This window comes from Falco peregrinus, chromosome Z, assembly GCF_023634155.1.
Source record: "Falco peregrinus isolate bFalPer1 chromosome Z, bFalPer1.pri, whole genome shotgun sequence".
Classification (NCBI taxonomy): domain Eukaryota; kingdom Metazoa; phylum Chordata; class Aves; order Falconiformes; family Falconidae; genus Falco; species Falco peregrinus.
This window is the reverse complement of record NC_073739.1, coordinates 38762011-38783672: the sequence shown is the minus strand read 5'-3', so window position 1 is coordinate 38783672 and position 21662 is coordinate 38762011. Positions and strand designations below refer to the sequence as shown.

Genomic DNA, 21662 nt, shown 5'->3' with positions numbered 1-21662 from the left:
ATATATCCAACTTAGTTCACAATACACTTTAGTGTGCCATCTGAGTGTGTCAAATTTTCAAGATACTTACCTTCAAAACAATTCTGAGACATACCAGATGGCGTAAATGAAGCAAAGAAAAGACTTAATGGCTGTCTCCCGAGCATTACACAACTGGGCAGTTATTTTCTCCCAATTCATCCAAGAATTTAAAAGAAGAAAGGAGAACATGAAGAAAAAAATAAACAGCTTAACTCGGTTACCTAAAAAAATAAGACATAACAGCTATGTAAATATATATATAAATATATATGTGCATAGTGTATATGATTATTTTTGTATCCCCTTCATTCTGTGGCCCACCTTTCATTCTGTTTCCTAATTTCAATGAAACATAAAGAACAGTAGAGGTTCTAAGGATAACAAAGTTCCTAAAAACTTTGAAAACATAAAGGAAAGGATTTTATTAGTATACTGGCTGCAGGCAAGGCGGCCAGATGGACTATCATAAGACACCAGAGAATCCACACAATCAACAGCAAATAATCACAAAACCTGGCAAATGTTTGCAATGGAGCTCAAAATGTCTTGCATCAGTCTATATATATTCAGTCTGACACCGCAAGATGTAAATCCACAGAAAGGTGGCTTGTGGCACTTTCTACTTTTCCCTCCTCAGACAGAAACAAAATGAATTAATTCACACAGCATATTTCACATGTAGTGAACTGGAAGTTCAGTTCCAACAACTGTTTCTTATTCCAGCTCCATTCATTAGTGTCAAACATGTATATGTAGCATGTATACATGTTACAGGCAGGACCAAACCCCAGTATGATTTATATCTGCATGCATACATTCTCAGTCTTTGAAGGGTTAAAGAATTCAGTCAGCTGCTCCCAACCTCTTCCACTTACAGAAAAACTTATTTATAGGAGTTCAATCCTTTTAATATGATCATGTCAGATCTTACTGTCAGGGTTTTTTTGCTATTAATTCTCCTCATCAATTCTATTTTTTAATGAGAGAAAAATCAAATTTAAGAGTAGAAAGAAAATAGATTTTTTTCTCCACTGTAGTTGAGAATAGCATATGCACATGCACACACACACACACACATAAAATCAGTGTCTGTGGTGACTGAATGAATATACTGATGGTGTCTTAAATATTAATGGGAAAAAACAAGGTTGGAGAAAGCTATATCAAGATTGAGAGCTTTCAAAAAAGCTGAGGTTTGGACTGCCTATAAATAAATTTTATATTTTTCATTTCACAGAGTCCTAGAGAACCTTGGCCTGCAGCAGGAGAGTTTGTGGTGAGTCTGCCAGGAAATAAAACAAAAACCAAAAGCAACCCTTGGAAAAAAAAACACGGGAAGCAGACATACACATTGGAGGTGGATAACTAACCTTTAATTCCTCAGTATTTTTAAAATACAGCCAATACTTAGTGCACTCTACTGAAACTGTCTAGAGCAGGTAAAAATTATTTTTAGGAGTTTTGGCATTTTAAGGTAAAAGCAAAAATACTATGTTTTCTCCTCACAGAAGTCTCAAAAACATGCAGTCTGAAAGCAGGTAAAAGCCCAAGTCAATTACACAGAATCACTAAGTTTACTTTCTTTCTTCCTTTATCTTTTTTTTCAGGGTTGGGAAGGCATTGGGTTACTGTGGAATGTTAATATCTTCCTTTGTGTAAACGAACAACCAATACCCTAAATCAAGCAAAGAAACTGCCACACTGCCTATATGATCAAAAGACTACAAGATAAATAGCAACGAAACAGCATCTCAGGATAGTTACCTTACGAGAATGAATGTCACATAATACAAACATTTCAACATAATCCACTGGCAATTCTTTTTTAGTCTAATTCAATGAGGTACTATTACACTGCTCATATTGTTGTTTAATGTAATAGTTAGCTAAAAGTTATTTAAATTTACATAATAAAAGTGCCCTAAAATTGGGAATAAGCCAAAGTAATTTCCATAAAACAATCATTACATTTAACTGCTTGTATTTATTCAAAATGATAGCCCATTACTGTTATAATGCAGCACAATTTAATCATTTTCTTTTAAGTTTATACATATCAAGAGAGGTTCAAAACTGGATGACTGCAGACAAACAGAGTATTTCCCCGTTTCATATAAAGAAATTTCTATATACTACTGTTGTAATTATTTACAATTATTAACGTATGTGCTACGCTGAGATAAACACAGTTACAGAAAATACACGGTGAGATTCCATGTAATATTTTATAAAGACTTAATTGGCTGAGTGGCATAGATCAATAACTTTTAAAACAAACTCAAGTATATTCCAAAATACCTCTACTCAGGAACTTAGAAGGGAGAGATATTTTTAATTATTACAAAAAATAAAAAAGTATGTAAACAATACAGTATAGAACTAAAACATTTTTATTGGGCACAATTTATTTAGGAAATTAGACAGGAATCACTCCTGTGTTACCTTTGTTTTTATATGGTGGGGGTCTTCATTTTTACTAGGCATTTTTATTAAATTTAAACCATCTATTGATTTGCAGCAGTTCAGGTACATTGATTGATTTAACCAGGTTTAGAAAACAGGTAAAAGAAAAACAGTGCAAAATTAAAGTGAATTTTCCCCTCATAATATAATAAAAAGCAAATATAAAATTAAGTATATGCAAAGTTATGCACAGTATTTTTAGAGGCAATAATCCCAGAAATATTTCTAAGGTTCATACTGCTTAGGGATTTACCAGCTATTGCCACTCATATTTTATAGTGTAATTTAAGAATGAATTCTGAGTACAAGTTTAACTTTTAATATCCACAATTCTGCGAATCAGTATGTTTAACAAGTATAGTCTGCCTGTATTTATTGATGAGACATTCTACTTCTTGTAACACATATCTCATTTCTTCTTGAAGCATGAAATAATTTTATATGAAATGTGAAATGGTTTTGCTACTAAGTTATATAACAATCTCTGTCTCTCAATATATTTTGTGTGACCAAAGGGACAAAGGCAGGAAGGATAATGTGAAAAAATTAAAACCCAAACCAAAACACACACACACACAAATAACCCCAAAACCAGCAGTGGATTATAATACTCCATCTCTGTTCAGACTGAAATCTGTATCCTTGTAATCGGAAAAGTTGATACAAGATACCATTGATCCAAAAGCAAACAGAGTAAACTAATATATTGGGGGGAATCGGCAGTGAATAGCTGGACAATACTGTGTATAGTATAAATACAGAATGGAGGAGGCAAGGAAGGTAGGAGGCATGCAAAGCAGGCAGTAAAAATCTGTAAATCTGACTTCAATAATATGTACGACATTAGAATAATTTTGAAGGAAAGAATATTTAAGAAAATGGAGGCAAATGGGAAACTAGATCAAATGGAACAAAGGTTATCTAATATAGATCACGTCAAAGTAATCTATGGTTTTCTATAACAAACAATTTTTAGATTGAAAAGCAGTGGCTGATTTTATCTATTGCGGCATAGGAAACTGCTAGTCATTCATGAGTAGATGAGAAAAGAAGCTACATACTGCATAAGAACAGGAAAATAGTAATGGGTGATAATGAGAAGGGAAGGATCAAACTTCAGGCAAATTAACAGGCTGGGAATCATGACATTCCTTAATTTCATTAAGAGAGTGAAACAAAAATAGAGATTTGTTTATTAATTCAGTTCACTGTAAAACTCAGTGTCATTGATACAGAGCACAATCAACATATCATAAGAAACAGATGATGTCAGAGTAAGAAATACAATGGGATCCGGCACCAGAAAGTACAAGGTCATGTATTTGACAGGAAATAACAAGTTTTTCACCTCAAGTCACAAGCTCATTAGATAGACACGACTGAAGTGTATTAGTCAGTCATAGGATGACATAAAATTACCTACTAGTATGAACAATTGCGAAAAAGCAAGTGGATGCTTAAAATTTATCACAATCAATTGCTGTCTCAACATGAAGGATTAGAAATCCACACCCCAGCCTCAAAGATATGGATATAAACAATTTACTGTAGGCCAGTGGTACTGGGTAGAATCTCATCCACAGCCCTCAATCATTTGGACAGTCAAAGAGAAACTAGAAAATAAATCACGATTTTTTACACTCTGGATTAGGAGATTTACAGAAAGGAAAATGTTCCTTTTTCAGGGGACATTTTCACATTTTATATTATACATTCACAAGGAAAAAATAAAGTAATGGGACATAAAATTCAGCATCAGTGATTGCTTGTTCTCAGATGAATGATAAAATTCCATTGAATTAATAACACACTACAAAAAAATAAAATATACTGACTAAGTATCCTGGTTTCAGCTGGGACAGAGTCAATTCTCTTCTCAGTAGCTGGAGCAGTGCTGTGCTTTGGGTTTGGTGTAAGAGCAATGTTAATAACATACGGATGTTTTCAGTTGTTGTTAGGCAGTGTCTATACTACATCAAGGACTTTTTGGTTTCTTGGGCACTGCCATCAAGAGGGCTGGGAAACTGGGACTGGACACAGACATGACAGGTGACCCAAACTGGCCAAAGGGACATTCCATACCATATGATGTCATGCTGAGTACGTAAACTGGGGGAAGAAGAAGGAAGCAGGTGGTAAGTTCATATTTATGGCATTTGTCTTCCCAAGTAACCATTACATGTGATGGAGTCCAGCTTTCCTGGGGATGGCTGAGCACCTGCCTGCCCATGGGAAGTGATGAATTAATTCCTTGCTTTGCTTTGATAGCATAAGCAACTTTTGCTTTACCTATTAAAGAAGTGTCTTTATCTCAGCCCTAGAGTTTTCTCACTTTTGCTCATCCAGTTCTCTCCCTTATCCCAGTGGGGGGGAGTGATCAGGCAGCTGTGTGGCACTTGGTTATTGGCTGGGGTTAAACCACAACATGAAGTCAAGCCTCATCGTATAAAACAGAAAGTCTAGCATTTTAAAAAGGGAACTTTTAAGGAAAAATCAACAGTTTACATATAATGGGTGTTGAAATTTTGCAAGTGCATTGTAATTGTAGTACATTGAGGGACATTGCATGGACATACAGATGATCAGCCTGAAGAGTTCCTGCTTTAGATTGTTAACACTATCATAATTATGTGAGTATAACATCAATAAAGCTAATCAGACTGCATATCTAAAAAATGAAAACCACAGGTACTGCACAAGGATTACCGTTTCCACTCATTCCTGGAGTACAACATTGCAAAATTATGATGAGATCTATGAAAGAGAGGTAGGAAAATAAGAAAGGAAAAATGTATTTTTTACTCTCCCTTGTGTTGTAATAGAGCTGAAATATTGTATGAAAGTAATATTCCAAAAGAATTTTCATAAATACCACATTTTTAAATTGTTGTAAAAGAAGTAATAAGGCCTTTGAGGCATAGTTTAATTTTCAATTTACTTGTGAAATAAATCTTGCAGTCCAATTTAAAAAAAAAATGATTGGAATTTGAGGGAAATTTGACTTCATATTTATCAGGCCAACCCACAAAGCTCTTACTTTGTCAGCTAAATTATTACACCTCTTATCAGTACGTCAATTTTTTAGGAGAATGATAATTTTATATAAGCTTCCACTGTTTTATTTACTCAAGCTATAAATAAAAAGATCATTTTATGCTGAAGATGATAACATCTTAATCTCTTAACAAACACTGAAACCTCAAAGGTACAGCAAATAGCAGAAGTATGGGCTCCTTTTTCTGAAAAGTATGCATTGTCTGACCTAATTAATTCATTTTCCTTTTGACCCTAGCTTCTCAAATCTTTCTTCATCCTTTTTCAGTGGGAGCAGCCTTTGCTTGCATATAGAGAGGAAATCCCTTGATGGACACTTCTGCTTAGCACAGCCTTCTCACATTTCTATACAAGTTGTATATATCACTGCAAATGCAAAAAGGTTGTGCTTTGCTTTATATTGTATCTTGTTGGCCTGCTTAAATAAATGTGTTTCACCTCTAAAGAAAACAAATAGAAAAATATCCTAGTATAGCATGGTGTCTAGAAAAACACTGCATTTCATTATTGCTTAATGGATTTATCCAATATTAAAATAAAGCTCATCTTGTCATTCCGATGAATGCCTCTGCTCTAATCAGTAATGTATTATCTATCAATTTTCTCTTCATGACGGTGCCTATCTTTAATGTCAGAACATGCATTTCTTGCTATTAGATCAATAATTCGAACTGGCAGCAGGGTGCAGGTGAGTGGTGAAGGAAGCAGCTATGGTTTGAGGGGTTTGATTAAATATAGCACTATCAAAGACATTAAGTGTCAAGACAAGGTTTTGAAATCAGTGGACTCTTGAAGTTGCACCACATGGTCAAAAACCAATTGTACAGTTTTACTTGCTGTTGTGGTACATGCAGAAAAAGAATGTCATCTACCTAACCCTATTTCACAAGAAACTCTCTGCTGGGGCAGGCATTGCAAATGCAAAGAGGAAAGGAACTGTTTGTACATGTAGCAACATCTACCACATGCACTTGCATAATCAGGAATGTCCAGTTCATTTCTCTAAAACATAAAGGCAGACCTGAGATGAGGTCTATAGAGTTACCATGTGGTTTTGAAAGCTCATAGTCAATGTGAAAAGCTTTAAGACAAGAAGCAGTCCAAAGTTTATAACTTTATGGTATGTTTCTTTTATAATTATGCCAGAATATAATTAAACCAGAAGGAACAGACAGAATGTTGATATTCTACTTAAAAGCAGAAAAAATACATGTGTTGGGAACCACATACACCAATACACATAAAAACACTTCAACATTTGGCTGTTGGCACAGCTTTGCTAGCTTCTGTAGCTTACCACTTACAGAAGGCATGCAGTAGTAGCATACCCTATAACCTGCCTTGCTCACAAAATTCCACAGAGACCAATCAGGAATGTTCTCCATCTGGATTCCTGCTGGACCCTGTAAATGGAATCCACCAGTCTAGCAAGGAGAACATCAGTTGCCACTAGAAACCTTAATAAAAATCAGCTATTTCTTAACAGTCATGATTGTTTATCTGTTCTTTTGACACAAACCAGTGTTTTCACTAAAAAAAAAAAAAAAAAAAAAAAAGGCTCTGTTCAATGGTGTGACAGAAAAGAACAAAGAAATGGTCAAAACTACTACCAATGAGGGAAAAGTGGCTTTAAAAAGAACCTTTCTGTCATTTGGAAATGTGTCAGTCTCTGATGTGAGCTGAACACACAGTAGCTGTGAATAAGGCATTTAAAAATCTCCCAGAAAAAAAAAAAAATGTGCAGGTTGTTCTGCATTTGTATTTTTTCTCCAAATGTATATCAAAATTAACACTGAAACATACTCAAAACAGCAACAGCAGATCTTTTCTTTATCATCCTTAGGCAGGTTCTGCATTGATATCTGCAATTAAACTACTTGTGACCTGTATTAAATTCACATATGCAATTACACATGAACATAAATAGAAAAAATATGCAAAAACTGATTACAAAAGAGAGGTCAAATAGAGCTCTGCAGTGTAAATCACATTAAAAAGATGCAAACATATGCTAAATATTTTTATTAAAATAAATTTAACAAACATTATTTATTAAAAAAAATTACAGAACCCCCACCTGTATGCAGTAATATTTTTACATCTAGATTTACAAATACATAGTTACAAGTGCAGTCTTGCCTGCCTAAAGAATTCATTGATATAATGCATAAAATAATATGAAGTTTAACTTGTGAGAATTAAATGATAGAGTACCCCCCACCCCCAATTTTGAGCAATAAGGACAGAAGTCACCTGACACTACAATCAATTAAAAAATCAAAAATGAAGCTCAAAAATAAAAAACAGCTAAGGTGCGCAAGAAATCTGAGATTCAAAACAAGGGGAAAACCAGGCAATGTATTTAAAAGACCTTGCTGTTTTATAGGTGCTGATGTCAGCTAGGTCCCTGGTGATGTCCTTCTTTGACAGCCAGGACTGGGAACCCAGAATGGGACTCATGTTTAAAAACCTTGAGAGCTGCATGCAGATTGTTCATGCCTTCACTAAGATAACTCATTTAATGTTGTTTTGTTTTTTTCTATTCCACAATTAAAAAGATTAGATTTAAAAGAATCTTCAAAAGCTTTCATTTTATACAATTATTTGAATTTGTATTCAATTTGAATACTGGAGTTTCACAGAATGTACATAATACCAAAAGAAAGCATAAAAAGCTGTACAAGGTACCAACACTGTACCTGCAAACAGTGTTGACATGCACAACCTTCGTGAGTAAAGCCATTTGCTAGCACAAAAGGTGAAGTGTTACAGATGGGCTACAGCAGTACACATTTTAAGTGACTGTTAGGCTTTTCACTTTTTAATGAGTTGATGCTTCAAATATTCAAGAACATGCAAAACTTTCAAGATGGAAGGATGCATCTCCATCTACTTTTATCACTACAAAACCTCCATGTTTCTCAGAAAGAAGCAGGGAAGAGCAGAGTAGCCAAAGCTGGTCTTGGCAGCCAAACCACATGTCAGAAACTGAGATAATTCCAACTCTTGGAGAATTTGCCAAGGAAAGAAATGAGATCACAATAAAAAGAAACAATCTGGCATCTGTATTTCTGATGCCTGCAAAAGGGAATGGAGGGAGTTTACAAAATACTGTGTCACTATCAGAGCACTGAATCTGCAAACCTTTGTTTTGATTAATCACATAACATTATTTCATGCTACTGGAAACTTTACCCTTGGAAAAAAAACCTAAAATAGAGTCAATCAAGAAACAAACCAATCCAAACAAATAAAACCAAAATAAACTACCAATGCTGAAAATGTTGCTTCTGTGAACAGTTTCTGTACATTCAGAAACTGTAAAGTGTTTCTAAGTAAATTAATGAATTTTCAAGTCATTTGAAAATTTTGACAAGGCATCATTCTTTACTTTAAATTTTCTTTAGAGAACATAGTAGACTAAGCCATGGGCATCTGTGTTTTGCGAATGTCCATGCTCTGGACCTTCAACAGGAATATTATATATCAGCAGTCTGCTGGCAATTTCATTTTAACATGTAAGCCACAAAAGGAGATTTCTCAAGTACTTCTCAATTAAAAAATAAAAGAAGTATGAAAAAAGCTACACAACTACAAAAGTAATGAAGGGTAAATTCAAACTGTAGGTACTCAGCAGTGGCAAATTTGTGACTGAGAAGTGATCTGGCATGGAAAGCAAGAAGGTCCAACTGCAGAAGGAGTTAAACAGGCTGGGAGCAAGAATGCCAGAGACAGAATTCCCCCATGTTGTCTTGTAGCCATCCTGGAATACCAGCAAGCCCCCAGGGGCCACCTTTGGGAAGCAGAGCTGGGCCAAGGGATGGACCTAAGGATGAACTGATGTGCATCATGAAACCACTCACAGGATTGGTGCTGGGGCAAGTGTATTAAGACATCTGCTCATAAGGCACCTTTGCAGGCTCCTTTTAGAACCACCTATTGCAATAGGATTCATTAATTACTTTTTTTATTTTTACATATTTAAGCACAAATATGTATTAAATTCACCTTGAAGGGTACAATAAAAATTCCCCAACAGTAGTTTAACCAGTAGAAGACCACCACTTATTATTTTAAAGAATGTTTGCTTTTCTTCTGAGTCTTACGTTTAGGCTTTGAAAATAAAATTTCTGTTCAGTCTGAAGAAATAATAAAATTCCTCCTTCATAATGAAGTCCACATTCTAATACAGATAGTACTGTATGATCTGGCATATGAATTCTTCTCTCAGTGATGACAAAGATTAATTACATGAAAAATGACAATTAGTTATTTGATTAAAATAAATCTAGGTGGATGATGGTACTATCTTTCAAATACTTTTAGGCAGACATTAAAGGATACTATAAAATTGATCACTATTTATATTTGAAGTGGGTAACACACTGAGTGCTTGCCACCCACTATCATTTACCACCCATTTACCTTGTCATGTTTCAAGAGAGATTGCAGTTTAAGAAAAATTCAGTATTTTACGGTGTTCTATTCTGAAAAAGGATTTTGCACTAAATAGTACCTGATTTTCTGACTGAAACTGTCCATTACTGTAAGTGTGGTTTTAACACGGTTTTAGCAGTGGGGTTCCAAAGTCAGAGGAACTCCTTCGCCACCACTTTCTCCTACACATATCTCTCTGCTGATAAGTAGGAAGATCAGGATCACAGGAACATTTCAAAATCCTCACAGTCTGGATGTTCTAGGTTTAAGATTATTTTGTGTTGTATTTATCCAATTTGAATGACCAAGAAAAGAAGACATATCCAACTTGAAATGTTGTTTTCTAAATGTACTTTATTTTCTAAATGTGCATCAATAAAAGCCATAAAATTAATATAAATAATTAAGTATATATGGAATCAGTAAATCATAATGCCTTTGCCACTATCAAACAATACAGGTGTGAAAGATTAATATATTTTTTAAAAGCTGTTGATAAGTTAATAAAGCATTCAACAAGCTATGGACAAAAATAACTATAAATAAGTATGAAACCAAACTTGTAAATATGAAAGTCATATTCAGCAGTTCCTAAATAAAACATTGTGATCCATGATACTATCAGTTTGATGATACTAGTTCACTGGTAGATTTTTGAATCATGCCTTTAAATCTATAATGTTCATGTATACACAACCATACACTGAAAGTTGACATAATTTGATTCCTCTCAACATACATTTTCAGCACCCATGGCTGTATCTTAGAAACATATCCACTGAGACACTAAATATATATATATATATTGGAAATATCAAAACAGAAACTACCTGCTTCTCTACCTCCATCATGCATACACACTTTACTAGAGGTGAGAGAGATCAGAGAATTCTCTCTTAGAATTTCTCAATCTGTCCTTAACTAGAATATCTACAGAGAATACATTAACACCCTTCCAAAGAAACAAAATTTTGTCAAATTTCTGTGTAGTCACTGAAAAGACAGATGAAGAAGAAAGTAATCTTCATCATGGTAGATGTATTATTCCTTCCCCTCCAGAAACTTGACACCAGATTGTGGAAAAAAGCTTACTTTCTGCAGTATCCTAAAGGTAATTGAGAACAAGTTCAGCATAACTCTAAATCCATCCCTCACCCATTGCTCAAAATGTGGGTCACTCTTACTGGATATCTACTATTTCTGGGCTACAGCAAGATAGCAAGCAGATGTAGACAATTTGCGAAGGGTTCAAAATTAAAAACCCTTCATTGCAGATGTCACAGAAATATGCATATTGGTACCTGTACATTAGTCATCTTTTTCCCCAGTCTTCATCTCTTAAATTCTTTGTTTTCTTGTCCAAGGAGAATGAATTAGGACACAGTAAAGCAAAGTTATACAACATGAGAGTGATCTATGAGATAATCACAGTTCACAAAAGTCAAAACAAGTTTACAGTTGAACACAGATGGATCTTTTTGAGTACTCAGGTAGGAAAGAGAAAAAGAAATCATCTTGCCCCAAAGCACATTAATAATAGACAAGTAGATGGAAAAAAATGATCTTCTGTAAAATAAACTTCTACATTTCCTAATATATCTTAAAGGCTTCTTCAGAATAGTGCTACAGTTACCAGTAACCTGTCACATGTGCATAGGACATCTGAGAGTTTTACACTTACTGTTATATGTAATAGAAGTTTTACCCAGACAAAAAAAGTACATTGATCACCTCTTACAGAAACAGTGCGACTATCAAAACTGAACAAAAGTTTGGCAGCTCATTCGTCTATTATTGAATTCTTTCTGTATTACATTTTACTTAATTACTTACTGAAGGCAGAATAACATTTTTACAGCACTGATTCATGAGTAAAACCCTGTCATACTCGTCCTCTTGTGCCAGGCTCATCACTGTCATCCAGATCTTCCCAAAGTACATTAAAAAATGACACCAAACACCAGTCTGTTTCTCTTATATTACAGTGAAATAATCTAGTGACATACATTTACATTTATGGATATGTTATATGTAAGAGTAAACAAGCTACAATAATTTACATATAAGTTTTCTGATTATCACTCCTTTCTCCAAGAGACCTGTTCTCAGCCTGTATTACTAGAGGACATCTCTACTCTGTAGAAAAACAACTATGAGACAGACTTTGCTTGAGGACATAAATGTAGTCACTGCAGGGTACAGTGGAACTCCAGAGCACACTGGCACGTGCAATTGAAAAACAGTCCTACAAATTACACATTTAGGCTCATAAAACTAAGGGTTACTGCAATGCACCTTGTCAATTGGAGGGCAGAACAGAGCAACCCCCAGTGTACTACACTGCATCCAAATACTCCTGAAAGTACTAAGTTTTGAGGGGCTATTTTACACTTGAAAATTAAAATCCATCATCTTGAAGGTTTAAAAAAATATGTTACAACTGGCTCAGAGAAACAGAGCAGCAGTTTTTCACTGCAGGCATATGAATTCCCTAACCACAGGAACTAGCTAAAATTCTAAATGTCTTTTTCTTCACATATTTATTTTTTGTCAAGTGGGACAAATGAGTAATTCTTGTTTGTTACACAGTTCTGTATCTGAGTCCTCCAAACAAGGCAAAAAGAAAAGTCTGGTACATAGAAAGGAAATAAAGAGACTAGTTATATTCAATCTATGCAGCATACCACTGTTAAATGAATATTCAGTTCATTCTTTCTAAAGCTTTTATTCAACATTTATTTAGGCAAAGCTCCCATTGATTTCCCTAGGAGCTTTAATTAAATAAGGACATTGAGACACACTGTCATTTTTCATTGATTAAAAAAAAAAATCTTAATTACTAAAGATTGCATTTTTTTCTTAAATAGTATTCTTAAATCTCATCATGATTACAAAACTATTGCAAACTAGACCACTGCATAGTAGGAAGGTATCATGTCATTCATCAGGAAAAGAGGTTACAGGGAGAGCCACAGTTTGCTGGCTCGGAGCACAAAAGGGCCTCCTATCCCATGTAACAGTCCATCTATAACCATCATTAGAGGCTAGAGAATAGAAAGGCTTTAAAGTAAAACTACCAAGACACTTTTATCTCTTTTGTTACTGTTTTATGAAAAGAAATGCTGTAGCATTCTGCTGATTTTGTTAATTAGACTGTCTCTTTTCACTCTATGTTTTCTTTAGAAGCAAAAAAAAAAAAAAAATAATGTTTTGATAGAACTGGGGTTAAGATGGAGCTTTAATCATGGTTTGTTGAAGGGGTAGGAAGATCAGACTGTCTCAGCTGGGTAGAGGGGGCAATTCCAGCTTATTTAAATTAATGAGATTTTTTCCCTTTGCCAGAATATTGCATATGGTTAAAATATCTGTGTATTTAATCCTTTCAGGTCTCGCTCGCAGGACATTTCCAGATCCTCACTTAGCCCCTATATTTTATCTAGGATTATAATAGTGGCAACCTTAACACTTGGGAAGTCAAGGAGAACCCATTTGCCCAAACACAGACAAGGGAGACGTTAGGAACTTCAATGTCAAACATGAATGCATTGGATATAGCTGGTAATTGATGTACAAGGCAGTTAGTACAGCTTGCTATATGTTTCTCTAACATTCATTTTGGGTATGAAATTTTGATCAAACTGGACCCCACATCATGTATTTTTGTTGTCTACAAAGCCTACAGATGACCTAGCCATCTAGACTCAGAGTCATAATCAGTAATTAGACAAATGATACTTCTACACTGCAAATCACCTCATACTAGGTAATTAAATTTGCATGAGATTTCTTCCTTCCATCTTCTGCATGATTTCTTCCTGTAAATTTTTTTCTTTCATATGACTAAAAAGGGACTTAGCTAGCTAAGAAACAAACATCCAAGTTCCAGATTTAATTTTAAACACTTATATCCCAACTTTCCTGTCTCTGCAGAATCCATCAATTCATCATATATCTCAAAAGTAATGCATATTTGCTAATAAATGAAGTAGTGGAAATTCAGAAAGTCTCTATTCTTCAGCTCCTATATAGCTATTTCTAATTTAAAATATCTTCCAGAAGTATTTTCTTAATGAAGCACAGCAGTGATCATATGACCTTTACTGTAAATCGTAATCCTGAAGAGATAAAACTTTCCAATCTTTCCTGAAAACTTTCACATAATTACAGAATATTCACGTTGAACACATCCAGTCTAACATAACAGAGAATACTGTACAATGCTGCAGGTGAACTAACCAAAGTGATCCAGGCTCCCTGTACGCAACCCAGCCTGTCTACAGCATCACTTCTAAAGTGTGTGTCACCTTCTGAAGGTCTTACTCTCCCTGTCTTGTTCAAAACCTCTGCTCTATATATTTTCTAATAATAATCTATTGTTTGCTGTCCTAGTGAGGTTTTTTACTAGGTTATATGGCATCTGAGTAATAATATTGTGTTAACCACATTTAGAGTTCTTTTTTGTTGTTTATAATTTTCTTTAAAGTTGTGTTTTCACAATAACTCTGAACAGGTCAACTAGACACAGCTGGGGATTTTTGGTGGCATTTTAAATACAATCATGAAAAAATCTTTGTAAAATCATATTTTTAAGACAAGTTTTGAAAACCACTTTCTGTTTAGGTTTAAAAGTGTACAGATAAACACCTGAGAAACAGCAAGTTCTCTTCAGATATCAGCTATATAAAGAACGACATTAAATAATAAGAATAAATTAAAACATTCCAACATGCTGTTTCTAATCCATGTTTCCTTCAAGACCACATATGTAGATATGTTAAGTACTAAAAGATTGTTACAGAAACAAACAGGCAAGGAACAAGTAATAACTTATTCTTGAGCACAACCAAATACCAAGATTTATTTGATAAAAAAGTAATTAGACCCGCTACCCAGCTGGGTAGATTTCCTAACCATAATTTTTCTCTATCCTTTGAGATTTAAAACCCTGAAGGTAGTTTTCTTCAGTAGTCTATTAAGTGAGTATTGTATTTAAATAATAATTCTGTAGTTGCTATTTTTAATCTACTTAAAATGTCAGAAGTTTTCAGGAATTCAATCACTTTTCAAATTACTGCAATGAAAATACTCATTAAGTGGAATATAAACAGTGCCATTTTTTCCTTCTACACTATGTAGCACACTATGTATTTCTTACTAAAAAAAATCACGTAGCAATTGTATTAAACACTGAAAACTGTCTTCTGAAAAGTGAAACGGATGAAATAGTTTGGACATTAACTCTCCTCTGCGTTTCACAGGTTTAAATCAAGGTTACTGCCACAGGTTTAAGCTGACGGAAGGAGACCTATAGAGTAATCCTTTGAGAAACATTAGTCTGTAATGCCATACTTGTACCTATATAAAATACAAATACACAACAGATAAGTAAACATGATTAAATGTGTAAGTATAAAAAACTGGAGAGACAAAATTTCAGTTAACTGCCATTAGTTAAACAGTAGTGGGGTTTTTTTACAACTTTTTTTACAAAGGAGGAACAAATTGTCATTGTGACAGCATACTCTTATCTCACATACATTTTGTCATTTTCAAGTTTAAAAGGCACAGCTTTTGTCATAATGGCATTTATATAACACATATTTGTACACTGAGACACACATAACTCTTTCAGTTTTAATCCAGAAGCTATGCACAGATGCTGACTGCCGAAATTACAAGTTGTAGATTACAAAAAAGTGTTTTATATTCGAGAACTACTAGATCAACCTACCAAAACATTTAACCCTAGTAATATTTAACAGTGCAAAACCTCAAGCAATTGTATAGAAATGTAAAAACAATGTTATCACTATCATTTTGGGTTTCCTTCCCTTTTCATAAAAAAAAACCTGAAAACTGAGAGGGAAGAGCAAATTTTAACTTTTCGCTTCAGAAAACTCTTAAATAAAGTTAATTTGCAAATCTGGAGTTACTGACAAACATGACTAATTTTAGTATTTGGTATTTCTTTATTATTCTTAAACAAATTGCCTGGTGTGTTCTAGGAAGGAAAGCCCTTTGAATCAGTGATGGATCTCACTGCCCCCACCTCTGTTATCACCTTATTAACTGAAAGTAACTAACAACAAATAAACAAATAAAAGTACTGAGAAACAGTTCTAACTTTCCCACAAAACAGAGCCCTAATCCTATGTGATATTGCACTCCAGACTCTCAAACTCGCAATTAGCATCAAAGCACAGGGATTTTAGGGGAAAAGAAAATAAAAATTTGAGTGATGTAATGCTTCTTGAACAAACAAGTGTTCTTTGATTTGCTTGTTCAGGGTGGGGAGGCAGCAGGGGTGGGGGAGGGATGGGGGACATCTACTTTTTTTCCACCTAAACTTGTTAGATGCTATCAAATTGTGACTGTTGAAATTCTTACAGAAAATGAATCAGTAGGCAGAATACTCGCAAATATATCATATGAGACATATCAATACATGACAAAATACTTGTTCTTTTCTACTGCAGTACAGAAGCATTCAAAAAAAATACTAAACTTCAGCACTGTACCTCATGTACAGTGATAGAAGTATACATGACTTTGAGAGACACAAGTATTTGGAAACAACACCTTAATTAAAATGTTGTCTTTCTTGTGCATGAACATAGATGTATACTTGCATCTAATTATTCTGTAAGAAAGAAGAATTTTGATGACTGCAAAATTATCAAAATGTGAAAAAGTTAGCAATTACTCTGGAACTCCTGGCTGGTACTTAACTAAAATACAGTATACCCTAAAATATAATGCAAATATTATTACTAGAGCTAACAACATGCTTTACATATAATGTACTGCATTTTCTTTTTATGGTTAAATCTATCCCACTTCAAGAATGTCATTAATTGTCTGTCACTATCCATCAATCATGACAAAATTTGCTCCATCCATCCTGCTGACTGATCCCAAGGACAAATATGTTCACGGGAATTTAAAAGTCTAGAGCAATGGGATGCAAATTATTGACGATACTTAGCATAACCAACACAAGGCCCTTCTGTGAAATCTCAACCTTGAAAGTCTGAAACAAATTTTGATAGATTTTTCCATTGGTATTGGACTAGATTTGAAGATGGAAAATATGCTAGAGATGTCTGTAATGTTTTATTAGTATAAATAATTGCCCAGAGATGGCCTGATCTCTGATGGGATCTCCATTGTTATTGCAGAGGAGAGACAGATAATAATAAACAGAATATAAATATTAATGAGGTTAAAAGAAAATTAAGAAAGTTTCTAGTTTCTTCTCCCATACAGTTTACATCAACCACAAACTAATAGTAAAAGTATTCCATTTTAATTTAAATTTTTGTGATCAACAACATGTGTGCATATTTTTTATGATTCCATAAAGTTGTCAGATAGCCTATGGAACTGTTTAGTACCAATGACAAACAACAGAATAAAATTATTTTCTAAATTAAGATACAATATTTTTTCTTGTAGCAAGTAATCTCTTCCCTGGGAAAACTATTTGTACAATGACTTACATTTGATAATAGTCAAGGTCTGTGATCAGTCACTTCTCTATTTGAAAACTTCAGCATCACTAACAGTCACACTCTGTCACCTTTAGAGTAGGTTTTCTAGCATAACATTAGCAAGAAATCACTTATATTTAAAAATAGTAACAGCAATAATAATAATAATAATAATAAATGTTTCTGCATTTATAGAAACTATGATCATTTCAGTACAAATAAGAAAATCTGAATCAACAAAACCATCTGTAAAACTGGCAAGTTTTAATAAAAAGAGGTAGGTATAAAAATGTGATAATTTACATGGAAAGTCTTTAATTTGTTCTCTATATTTCCATTCACTGTCAAGTTTAACCTTACTAATTTTTAGCCACAATTCAGTTGTGCGTAGGGGGTTTAATTATGTTTTCTGCAATTCTTCAGTTTTTGAGAGTTAAAAAAAAAAAAAAAAAAAAAGCTACTGCACCTATTAGAGTACCAATTTCTGGCAGGTTCTCAAGGCCTGATTTAGTAACTTGCTGATTTACAGCTGTAGAGACAGTTCCCAATAAAATAAAAATGTTTCCTAGCTCCAGTGAAAAAAACTTAGAAGTACTTGCTTTAATCCCTCATTTAAAACTCACACTTGACCTTATACAGTTACTTACTCATGGCTGTGCACTTTAAACTTCTTTCAACTGATTTGGAAGTGCAATTATTTGGGAGGAAGAAAGCACAGGAAAGCATGAAGCAGCACTAGTACAGAACTTTTACAAGATTTGAGTTTCCAGCAGCAATTATTTCCTCTCTTGATTGGAAGTGTCAGTGTTATTTTTCAGGGGAAAAAAGCCTACGCAACCAACCAATACAAAATCCTAAAATAAAACCACAGAAATATATATTCATATTCTAGATAATAGGGTCTGTCACCTTCAGATAACCTAAGAACTTCAAAATCATTTTAGTCAGAAAAAGCAATACTGTGATTTCTTTAAGACAGAAATAGTCCTGACCACAACAATTTTTGATCCAAGAATTTTTCTATATACGAATAACTTAGTAACATTGACATTGGCACTTCAAGGTGACATGTAAAGGTCTTTGGTCTTTTCTTAATAGCAGCTGGTCTGAAGAAAGACAAAGTAAAATTTAGGTATTCAGGATCTGATATTAGAGAAAGAACCATGAAATTAAAAGATGAAAACCAGATTAATTGAGAAGAAATTAATTCTTTTTTAAAAAAATCCTGTTTTCTTTGATGATTGGTAGCCTACTGGAAAATCTAGCCACCAATGTTCATGCAGGAAAACTAAACTTTACCTGGTTTTGTAAATATTTCAATACATTTATGACAACAGTAGAATAACTTACTGAAAAGGATTTCAATTCCTGGTCAACTTCTTAAGAAAAAAGGAATAAGGTAAGAGCAAGCGAGCAAATAACAGCTGCTGCATGGATCTCCTGTAATCAGTAACTATGAAAAACCTTTTCTCCTGAAGTGATCTTATGCAACCTAACCAGATTCAGACCTTGATAGTAGAGATGAAAACTGTAACTTCTAAAACAAACTAATTCTACCACAGAATTTTTTACTTCCAAAATAATATACATATATATATATATATATGGATGGATTTTAATATTTTTCCAGATTAGATATTGAAAAGCAAATATATGCATTAGAGTGGCCAAGTTCCCTTCAGACATTAGCACACACTCCTCCTTAATTTAAATAATTTAATTTACTTTTCCCACAAACAGTTTCCTTGCATGTAGCACGGGAAGAGTTCTTACTTTTTCAGTTCAGATAATTGTTTTGGCATAGGATTTAGGACTTACTAATAAATAAAAATACTATACATTTATAAATACTAGCATATATGTGAAAAATCTATTCATTCAAGTCACTTATTTGATACTGTAATTGAGTCTGGCTTGTTTTTGAGAAGTATTTGAGAACGCCAGTAGTAAATGTCTTACATACCTGATTTGTTTTTTCCTTCATAATTTTGTATTTGGAAGCTTGAGCCTTTTCCTCAAACCTTACTTCCTAAATTGTAAGAGTGACCTCTAGTGCTTTCCTGCTTTGGTGTGTGATACAAGCCTTTTTTGCAGTGGTTTTAATATGCCTCCCTGTAAGCAACTGATTTAGTTTTGTGCATAGTGCCAAATGCTATTAATGTGCAATTCAATTATCATGGTCTTGTGAAAATGGATGTATTCATAAACTGTACAATGCAGAATGATGAAGAGAATTAAAGCTGTGGCTGGATTGCAGCAGGGTGTTTAATAAGAGGAACTTAGTATTCATGTTTAGGGCTACACTATGCACTTGAGTATCAAATGAGATATCATTACTGAATGACAGCACAAGATCATTCTGGTGCTGTAATGTGAATGTCTGGCTCATGGGAGCATGTTTAGTTTACAAACCATCCATATGCAAAACCCTAGGCTACAGACCTACAGAGCACTTCAAACTTAACTTCTCTGCCATTGCTTAAATGTTTCCAGGGAGCTGTCCCCTGCCACTGGGCTGTAAGGTTATTCCTGAACGTTCCTCCTTGCTTTGGTGTGCACTTTCTTCCCATAGAGGCATTGCTCCTGCCCACCCCATTCCTGTGATGCACAACCAGTGCCTTAACAGGAAGAGGAGAAAATATGCTCAGTTCAGGTTACAATCATCTGGCATTTAGGCTACTGTTCTACCACATGTACGCAAAATGAATCCTTCAGTTTGCTGAAGCCAAATCAAATGGATCAAGAATAGGTCAGAACAATTTCAGAATAATAAAACCCCTGAAAATCAGCTTCCTGGACAGATGTTTTGGGATTTTTTTTGGTTTGTTGTTGGGGTTTTTTTGTGGGTTTTTTTTGTTTGGTTGGTTTTTTTGGGGGGTAGTGTTTTGTTTTTTTTTTCTTTTTCTTTTCTTTTTCATTTAAAGGTATTTAATCTAATTGAACACTGAAGACAGAGATTTTCAGGTATATATCAGATTTGCCTCCCTAGAGAGCAGATTTTCTTTAAAACTGTTATCAACATCTTTATTTTGCAATACCACCCTACTGGCTAACTATGAATTACTCATTTTTTTGAAAACTTTCTGCTGGAACAGATGGCATTCTCTTCTGTAGTCATGCATGAACAATACTCCTTAAGCAATCAATGCAGAGACTATAAAGTCTTGCTACCCACATTTTTCCTTGTTATATTGGTACTGCTCTTGAACTGCACAGTATTGTCCATTAGAGTTATTTAAGTGCCAGCTTAATTCAGGAGATTCAGATACCAGCTTTCAAAATTATAAATTGCTAAAAACCAAGCTGAAGCAGTACACAATAGAAATCTGCCAGTAATTTCCAAGAAAGGCACAAATCACTGGAAAATGATGCACTTAAACAGACAACAAAAATGAAAATGGGACTGTACATCCTTTAACAAAATGCTGCTTTTGCATACTCTTAGACTGTAAGCTTTATAAACAATATTCTGTACCTAGATTTATGACAAGAATCTGTAGAAGGATTTTGGAACATTTTCAGCCTAGCAACTTGCTGTCACGATTTCCAAGCACTAAGCATTTGTCTCAAAAATATTACTTATTCTAAATGCAAATAAAATATCCCAGAAGTTTTCAGAACACTCTGGATTGAGTTTTAAATCGTATGCAATACTTACATTTATTTCCTGCCACAGCCGTGTGCCAGTTAGGAACAGACAGGAGAAACAGCAGCTTCAGGAAGGTTTCAGTGACAGAATCCATGTTCACATTCAGTGAGACACCCGAAAGAACCGGAGTATTAGGAAACAGCTTCTCTGTACTTCAGCCCTGCTCCTGCCTCCTCTCCTCACTGTCTGTCTCTGCCTCTTCTCGCAGCGCTTCTCAGGGGCCAGGCACCTCAGCCAAGCGCACTCCGCATCTCCTCACACACACACACCCGCCTCCAAAGTCGCTTCTCCCTCTAACAGCCTCAATCCCTGAAGAGCAGCGGCGAGAATCGCTCCTCCAGTTTCACAGAACCACTCAGGGCTGAACTGCCAGGCTCGCCGGCACAGCTCGGTGACTGAAGGCGCACGCCGGCAGCGCGTCCTGGACACCCCTTGTGGTGACAGGTAGGAAATGTGGGGCTCCTGAACGCCAGACAATAAGGCACAGCAGCCAGCACATGAGCACAGACACAGAGCCGCTTGCTGGATGCTCGCCTTGGCCAGTTCTT

At 34.7% G+C, this 21662-nt stretch overlaps 1 protein-coding gene across 1 annotated transcript in view; it reads right to left on the bottom strand.

The window, feature by feature from the left end:
* The window catches only part of CNTNAP4 (contactin associated protein family member 4), a 261392-nt gene extending 240134 nt beyond the window's left edge, over nucleotides 1–21258 (bottom strand). Inside the window, exon 1 of the mRNA XM_055791657.1 lies at nucleotides 21124–21258. Within this exon, the coding sequence (XP_055647632.1) occupies nucleotides 21124–21208 (85 nt within the window). The 5' untranslated portion in view covers nucleotides 21209–21258. The remainder of the gene's footprint in view (nucleotides 1–21123) is intronic.
* Between the last annotated feature and the right edge of the window lie 404 nt (nucleotides 21259–21662).